The sequence below is a fragment of the Salvelinus sp. IW2-2015 genome, linkage group LG14 (genome assembly GCF_002910315.2).
Source record: "Salvelinus sp. IW2-2015 linkage group LG14, ASM291031v2, whole genome shotgun sequence".
Taxonomy (NCBI): domain Eukaryota; kingdom Metazoa; phylum Chordata; class Actinopteri; order Salmoniformes; family Salmonidae; genus Salvelinus; species Salvelinus sp. IW2-2015.
The window spans coordinates 23,884,857-23,894,375 of record NC_036854.1 but is presented as its reverse complement, the minus strand read 5'-3'; the positions used below and the strand labels follow the sequence as shown (position 1 = coordinate 23,894,375).

Genomic DNA, 9,519 nt, shown 5'->3' with positions numbered 1-9,519 from the left:
GTTGCTTAGTTATTATAGGAATTATAGGACTATTTCTCTCTATACCATTTGTATTTCATTAACCTTTGACTATTGGTGTTCTTATAGGCACTTTAGTATGCCAGTGTAACAAGTATAGCTTCCATCCCTCTCCTCGCCCTACCTGGCCTCGAACCAGGAACACAATGACAACAGCCACCTCGAAGCAGCGTTACCCATGCAGAGCAAGGGGAACAACTACTTCAAGTCTCAGAGCGAGTGACATTTGAAAACACTATTAGCGTGCACCCCGCTAACTAGCTAGCCATTTCACATTGGTTACACAAGCCTAATCTCGGAGTTGATAGGCTTGAATTCATGAACAGCAGAGCTGCTGGAAAACGCAGGAAAGTGCTGTTTGAATGAATGCTTACAAGCCTGCTGGTGCCCACCATCGCTCAGTCAGACTTCTCTATCAAATCATAGACTTAATTATAACATAATAACACAGAGAAATACGAGCCTTAGGTCATTAATATGGTCGAATCTGGAAACTATCATCTCGAAAACAAAACATTTATTCTTTCAGTGAGATATGGAACCGTTCCGTATTTTATCTAACGGATGGCATCCATCATCTTCTCCTAAAACTTCTTACCTGGGAATATTGAAGACTCATGTTAAAAGGAACCACCAGCTTTCATATGTTCTCATGTTCTGAGCAAGGAACTTAAACGTTAGCTTTCTTACATGGCACATATTTCACTTTTACTTTCTTCTCCAACACTTTGTTTTTGCATTATTTAAACCAAATTGAACATGTTTCATTATTTATTTGAGGCTAAATTGATTTTATTGATGTATTATATTAAGTAAAAATAAGTGTTCATTCAGTATTGTTGTAATTGTCATTATTACAAATAAAAATGTTTTTAAAAATCGTCCGATTAATCGGTATCGGCTTTTTTTGGTCCTCCAATAATTGGTATCGGCGTTGAAAAATCATAATCGGTCGACCTCTAATACAAGGTGTCGAAAGCGTTCCACAGGGATGCTGGCCCTTGTTGACTCCAATGCTCCCCACAGTTGCGTCTTGGCTGAATCTCCTTTGGGTGGCTGACCACTCTTGATACACAAGGGAAACTGTTGAGCACAGAAAAACCCAGCAGCGTTGCAGTTCTTGACACAAACCGGTGCACCTGGCACCTACTAACATACCCTCTTCAAAGGCACTTAAATATTTTGTCTTGCCCCTTCACCCTCTGAATGGCACACATACACCATTTTTATTTTCCCTTTAACTAGGCAGTTAATAACATATTCTAATTTACAATGATGGCCTACACCGGCCAAACCCGGATGACGATGAGCCAATTGTGCGCCACCCTATGGGACTCCCAATTACGGCCGGTTGTGATACAGCCTGGATTTCAACCAGGGTGTCTGTAGTGAGGCCTCTAGCACTGAGACACAGTGCCTTAGACCGAAGCGCCACTCGGGAGCCATTCTCAATTTTCTCAAGGGTTAAAAATCCTTCTTTAACCGGTCTCCTCCCCTTCATCTACACTGATTGAAGTGGATTTCAAGAGGTGACATCAAAAAGGGATCATAGATTTCACCTGGTCAGTCATTTTGTCAAGGAAAGAGTAAGTGTTCCTAATGTTTTGTACGTCGCTGTGGTCCACCTGTACATGCGCCAAAACTCTTTTWTTTCTTCTTTTTTTYCATCCTTTAGCTTCTTCTCCATCTTTTTAAATAGTGAGCCAACATGTTTAACACTTATTTGCATGATCGATCAAAACTAATTTTCTCATGCTCTCGCATCTCTCTCCAGCAGACATACAGAGAAATATGTTTGGAACATCAAATCGCAATATTGAATCACAATACATATAGAATTGTGAGAATTGCAATACATATCGTATCAGCACTTAAGTAACGTGATAATATCGTATCGTGAGGTCCCTGACAATTCCCAGCCCTAACAAACATAGCACGATTCAAGCTGAGAAAGGTCACAGTAAAGCATTTAGGCTATTGTCATGATGCGTAGACTGTGGAATATAGTGTTATAATGCAAATAAAGTTCAGATGTGTAGGCAAGCCTTTTAGAATGCATTGAAATATGAGCAATGTCAAGCTGATTGTGTTCTAGGAAATAGGCCCACGTGTGTGGGCTAATTGTTCAGGACTATTCCAGAGGAAATCACTTTTTATTCACGACAGAGGCATTCGTATGAATCCAAAGCTGTCGCTCCCCTATCAGTGCAGACACAGCTAAGCCAATTTTATAAAACCAGAGGTGCACAACCACATTGCTTCCTGTCAAGAGTATGGATTTAAAATAAATCAAAACAGGCCAGCTATCTTTATACCCAGGGAGTATTTCAATGTGAGTGAAACAGCAAATCGACCTGGGTGAGTTATTTAAAAAGTAGTTGATTGGGAACAAGAGGGAGAGCCAGAGTGAGTCCTCTGGGAAGCAGACAGGAACCATTCCTTGGACTTCAACCACAGATGGAACCACAGTCAGCAATCAAATGAGCATGGGGTAAACCTCTATGTGGGAGTCAAACACACACCCGCGCACGGCTAACTGCAAATAAATTATTGCCCCAATTGAACTTTGCCACAAAAACCACTGCTCATTTGACACATCAGAGCCTACACCAACACAAGAGGTGAGCTACTCCTCCTCCTCCTCCTCTGCGCAACCCATTTCACTCATGCATTAGTCTAGCTCTGCTATTACTCTTACAGGCTCACAGATGGGACAAAAGGGGGTCAGAGGAACGGAAAGATAAGGCAACACAAGAGAGGTAGGGTGAGGTCTCTGCTCCAGAGAGAGAGGGAAGGAGAGAGGGGGAAGAAGGGAGAGAGAGATAGTTGGTGGGGGAATCAGTAGCCTGTCTGACACAGACATCCCGGTCATGGCAATCACCTCCCCAGCAAGACATCCAGTTGGCTGTGAGGAGGGGAGCTAACCACTGTTCCTAATTACTTTGAAGTCACTCAAATAAGCATGCATTCTTGCACAGCTTTACAGGGACAGTCAATCATTCTGCAGGTCATTCTGTCTGAAAGGCTGAAAAAACATCACATTACTTTGTACCAGAGTATGTGAGCGGACATGAGCAGTCGATAATCCAACTCATGTCCTTTCCAACCGCTCCGCTAAAAACCGTTCTTTGCTCACAAAAAAAATAAAATAAAAGCTGCTACAACTTTACTCCATTCATTAAAATCAATTTAACCAACACCCATCTATTTTTGTGACTACATAGCATACCATTTGGTTTTGAAACCAAACCATATGACATATTTTTTAAGAAGCGCTCATCATTTCAAATAGGCTACATGTCATATTAAACAGCACATAAAACACTAAATAGGTCAGGAGCCAGACAGGTAGTCTAAGAAAGAATGAAAATGAATTATTTAGGCTATATTATTAGCCTATTATCTCAATTATTTCAAGGCCATAGACTACAAAGAACTAAATTGTGACGCATTTGCGAGAGCGACACTAGGCTGGCAGGAACATTGAGCACTCAGCATTTAAACAACATTTTGTTGTATTAAATCATTATAGTCTAAATTGCACATATAGGCTGTGACTTACTTAGAATGAAGTAAAAATGAAACATAAAATGACTTATTAGACCTTTGAATTCACTTTTAGAAACACGAGTTTGGCCAGAGTCTGTGGCTTCAGGCTCATGCGATGGTGCCTTGACAGCAGGCCAGCAGCGGAGAATATCCTCTCCGCGCTTGCAGAGCTACTGGGGATGCTAAACACCCTTCGGGCCACTCTTGCCAGGCTGGGCAGGGATGCAGAAGTGTTTTTCAATTTTTCTATAGGTAGGCCTAAAGGTTTATAGGCAAGCAAAATAACCCTATCAAAACAGAAAGCTCCTTGAAAGAGGTAATATGTCAGGCCTATTGGGCCAGAATCAATGATAGAATTGTATCTATGCAATATGCTTTCTATTTATTTGGATTTGAGATTTGTTGTTTATAAATACTTTGTTACAATGACACGCAAGCTACCAACCTGGTTACTTTCTGTTAGCATGTGCATGTAGTACTCCATCATGCTTTCGGGATATGTGTCTTTTCAGATTCCACAATGATTATTTAGTTGTGGACACTACATTACCCTCTTTTGCACTTCGGCCTCATCTTTGTAAGTCACCTTGATTTTGTACCTGTGTTTTATCAGTTTATGAAAATTAAATAAATATATACACACACCAAACCCCTTTACACAATCCTCCATTCAAAGCAGTGAGTCACGCCAGCATTATCATCACCCGGAGCTGAACCCGTCTGTGACATCAATAAAAAATGCCACCCATTCACAGGCGCAAGAATACAAAAGTAGCCTCGAGGTTATGGTCGACTACAACTATCAGAATAAAAAGGGCCATGAAACTACATACTAGGCTAGTCTACTACTATATAACTACTAGGTACTAAACTATTAAAATAGACTAATTGAGAATTTTCCATGATCAAATGAATACTGATGCCAACATTTTTTTTTCTATTCAGAAAGAGCTTGTCTATCCATCATCATGTGCTCCCCATAGACATTAAAACCAATAGATAGTGAAAGCGCTGACGTCATCCATGTATTCCTATGGAAAACTCCTGATTGAATTTGAAGCGGGCCATATTGCTGAATGGCACCAACAACAAAAAATGTTCACTAAGGACCTTCGTGACTCTAAAATAACCGAGGGGATCAAACTTGATCAAAATAATAAAATTTTACAGCCCAAAACGTCCATAATTGTTTTCATTTTCTGGGCTGTTCTGGCAATTTACATAGGCTTTCTAGGAGTGACCAGGGCTTTTGGCACCGCTAGGTTGCAACGCAGTAGCTTCCAAGCAAAGTGCATGTCTTCACGCTCCAGACCGGACACTGGGGGCCTGGTGGGAGACCACCCCACTGAGGGTAGCCTGAAACTCCCTAGGGTCTCTCCCTCTGCACCTGAACTTCTGGTCCCGCTGGTGTGGGGCCGTTTATGACACGTTACTCTGTAATATCCATCAATGCCTTCATTCAGTGTAGTGTATAACTAACTGCATATTACCTTTCTAACCAAACAAAGACGAAACCTCACAAATAACAACCAGTTAAACATTTCATCAATCCACAAGCAGCAGTAACCAAGTCAATGCCATGTAGGCCCAAGGTTTAGTGTGTCTGCACTTTTCCCTTGCCATTTCAACATGTTGGAAGGCTAACTTGTCTGAACTTGACTGATGAAATCAGTGAGAGGTTTTGCTTTAGAAAATGAAGTTTCAGGAGTCTTCACAATACCATGCAGTAGTTGTGAGGACAGGGTGAATTTTGAGTCTTCAAAATGGCCTCTTAAGGTGAAAGGAAGCACATTGATTCAAACTTATGGACACATGTTATTCCTGAATACATTGACATTTCTCTCCCAGACAGGCTTCTGCCAAAATCTCTATTACTCTGCATCAACATTAAAGATCAAATTGTCATTACAACACAGATGCCATTGAGCTACATTTGGAGAGTTCCTATAATGAACTGTACAAATGACCTGGGGACAGACAAGCCACAGTGGGAGCCCATCAGATAATAACCAAGCTCTTGACCTTGTAATATGTGGAGTTGACAAAGGGAAGTTCATCACTGTTGCTCAATTCACACGTGTGATTGAGATATATAGCCAAGACTGAATTTGGCAAAATTCCTGAATGAAGATAAAAGGTATGCACTTAAAAGTGCAGAGCATTTTGGATTCTGGTATTCTGAACCTCTCTCATCAACTCCAATAATACTGGAGTATGAAGCAACTTAATCCCCATAGGTTTCATTGTGTCCGACAGTTTTGGATTGAGGAATTTGACTATAGAAATGTTTGTTTAGAGGCAACTGATTAAAGTATCAATCTTGAAATATCCTATAACACAARTTACAGTAGCTTGAGCAGATTACAATTATCCTGGCTGCCAAGGTGTACAAAACATATCACTCTCTGCAACTGGGTTAAAATTCCCAGAAAGGGACATAGATTTTTTTTAATACCTTTATTTAACTAGGCAAGTCAGTTAAGAACAAATTCTTATTTACAATGACTGCCTACACCGGACAAACCCAGATGATGCTGAGTGCGCCGCCCTATGGGACTCCCAATCACGGCCGGTTGTGATAGAGCCTGGATTTGAACCAGGGTGTCTGTAGTGAGGCCTCTAGCACTGAGTTGAAGTGCATTAGACTGCTGCGCCACTCGGGAGCCCTAATATGCAGGCTTCTCTTTACCAAAAATATAAAGTTATTAAATACCGTAGTAGGCCTATGTTTACAGAGAGCTCTGTAGCTTGCTTGCATGTATTCAAAACAGAAATTAATGTAATTGTCTGGCCTTAGGACCATATGTCTTATACAGGAAAATAACCACTAACTTCATTATTCAACAAATATCCAGGTGAATTGTGATAGTAGTATGGTACAATATGTAGCTGGCTGGAATAACATTGTATTTATTAGGGATCCCCATTAGCTATCCTTCCTGGGGTCCAAACACATTAAGGCACTTGCATCACAAATAAAACAAAAGATAATACAGAACAACATTATTACACCACTACATATCTACAATACAAAATGTATAATACCACCATACAACAACATTACAAGGTACATCTGTGTAGTGTGCATGTGCTAGCATGTGTGCGTATGCATGTATATGTACCTGTGTCTCTCTTCACAGTCCCCTCTGTCAAAATAACAGATACCATGCATAACCTAATAATCCCCAGTTTACAATTGGCTCATTCATCCCCCTCCTCTCCCCTGTAACTATTCCCCAGGTCGTTGCTGCAAATGAGAACGTGTTCTCAGTCAACTTACCTGGTAAAATAACGGTAAAATAAATAAATAAATAAATAACAAAGGTGCCATTTCTGAGAATGGAGGAACTGACACCGATGGAGAGAAGATATCAGAACAGAGATCAGCACCAACTAAAACGTAGGCAGTGTACAATTTACAACAGTATCTGCAAGTAGATCAATCTCATCAGCTCAATGTAGCCTAGTTTACAAGGATTGCACTTCAGTCCTTGTGAGCACACCTGAACACGGATCACAGCTGGGTGCCCAGGAACAGAAGCTGAATATGCATGTCATCGCAACTGTCATTAGCTAACGTTACCCATAGTTTCCGCGTTGCATTCACCACCAACACATTTGTATCCCTATACAGATCGATGTCTGAGTACGTCAGGTATTGATCACGTTTGCAGGTGTAAAGGGAAAGTATCAACACTACACCACCACCCTTTCATGGACACTATTTCAGGCCGAATTGTTAATCCTCTAGTAGTTAGTCTTACCTTTGAGCTGCGGCAAGGGTGAAAGCTCGGTAAGAGTTTGAGTTCGGAACTGGGACGACCCTTGAGATTTCTTCTGTTTCTGGGCTTTCCTCATTGATTTTCGTGTGAACCCGTCCACTTTCTCAGTCGCAGAGATAGCCGACATTGTGGTGCATAAACTATAACGTTAAAATATGTTTTACAAGTGCACCAAAGACAGATTCAGGGGTTACCACACGTAGGCTATGTCTCCCAGCCCAGCCGCATCCAAATATTCTCCAACTTGAAATAATGGAGTGAACCGCAAGCTTTAAAGAACACCTCTTCTCCTTGTTGGATCCACTACTGTAGCTTGTTAATCAGTTTCCATGTAAAGCCCGCATAATTCGGTCCGCTTGTTGAGAGTCCAGCGAGCTGCTTACAAAACGAACGTTACGCGTTAACAAGCCAAAGTTGCTAGGCTAACGTTAACTAATTATCTGACAACAGAAACATTGCCTAACTAAATTGCTGGGTATATTTGTTAACTTGTCATTTCTGCAATATACCTGTTGCTAGTGTTGTCATTTTTATAGCTAACTAGCTATTTCAGAGAAAACAAGTAACGTTATGCCATGTACTGTAAATGACAGACAAAAAAATGCTACCGCTAGCTAGCTTCTTGGCTAAAGTGTTAAAACGCAGAGTTAGCTAGCTAGATAATATGAACATTTACAATTTAAAGCGAACTCTCATGATGAAATTCATACTATTTTCACAAGAAAATAAATACTATATTCCGTGTCTTGTAGCCGCAGTTGGCTTTGTCTAAAAAAAAAAATAGTCTGGACGAATGAAGTCTGACAACCTCGAACTAACGTTACTCAGTAACGTTCGTATCGGAAGAACAGCGGCGCCAATGGAGTCATGTTCAGCACTTTCCCGTATCCATTTAGTCGGAATTATCTGTTCATCGAGTTGCACTGACACCCCGATAAGGAATTTTCAGTTATACTYGGACCTCAACAATAACTTTTCCAATAGATTCGTTAGATAAAACACATCCATGCAGAAGCCAAAACACTGTAGACTCTGTGCAACCGTAAACAGTTTCGCATCGTTGTCGAGGTTGCATTTTGTGACACGAGTGTACGTAATTGACAGACAACGCCAGTATCCAACAAAAATGTAGAACCTTGCACGCTCCATGCCTTTTTAACCAATCGAATTCGATTAAGACCGGGCTCTAAACCATGTGACAATGGGCGGATTCGATTATGCTGAGCCGCGGGCACCGGGCAAATGCCCATGACGTCACCGGACGAAAGCGGGGAGGGAGGAGCGCCTTCTCAAATCGAACAGTAATCTGTGCCGATCGKTCATTTTGTCAACAAGGCAGCATAGTGCAGTCCAGAAACATTCAAGATATATTTTCCTCAAAATAAATGTTTGAAGTGTCTAACATTTTTTTTAAATCAAAAGCAATCACTTTGCACGCTAAAACACATAATCGTACAAATTACTATACGTGCAGAATTATGTCACTTTTGTTTGGAGGCTACATCGCATGGGCTTTGAACGGGGCACGGGAGGCAGCCCGGTTTCAAATATAATGCAATCAACTTTCAGCCAATGAAAAGTTGGAAACGTTTATAAATAGGCTAGATACTGTACTAAGATCCAAATAAAAAAAGTCACAATTGTCTTTTCAGATCACACTGGTGAGTGATTATTTTGAGGCCAGGCACTTGCAATTGCAAGTACATCATGATGCTATTTTTATCCATCAGGACACACTGTAGCATCCAACAAATGTGTGGTTAGTGCTATCCAGAATCCTTGGGAAGTCCCCCTACCCTAACCTTAACCCTTACCTTCACCATTTTAAATGTCAACTTCAATGGGGTAGGGACATCCCAATGATTCCCAGATAGCATGGACCATAAACCTGTCCCCTACATTTACAGCAACACCCTTAGCAGTGTTTGCAGAAAGCGGATGGTGCCGGTTTTCAGGGATATTTTCAACCTAACTTCAATTTCCCCTGAAAATTGGAAGTGGGGACTCCGCTCAGGCGTCTTTCTACACCTACTATGTAAGGTTATTACAGCAAAGTGAGTGGTTTGACCCCATGTGATTCTCTGAATGTAAGCCCTCAAGCACTAGTAGCATGCTAACCTTTGCACGTGATCACACGAAGAGAGCAGAAGAAAATGTTCTCATGAGACAA

At 41.1% G+C, this 9,519-nt stretch overlaps 1 protein-coding gene across 1 annotated transcript in view; it reads right to left on the bottom strand.

Moving 5' to 3' along the window:
- The window catches only part of LOC111972729 (serine/threonine-protein phosphatase 2A 56 kDa regulatory subunit alpha isoform), a 140,927-nt gene extending 132,486 nt beyond the window's left edge, over window positions 1-8,441 (bottom strand). The window contains exon 1 of the mRNA XM_023999787.2: window positions 7,332-8,441. Within this exon, the coding sequence (XP_023855555.1) occupies window positions 7,332-7,476 (145 nt within the window). The 5' untranslated portion in view covers window positions 7,477-8,441. The remainder of the gene's footprint in view (window positions 1-7,331) is intronic.
- Window positions 8,442-9,519: the final 1,078 nt, after the last annotated feature.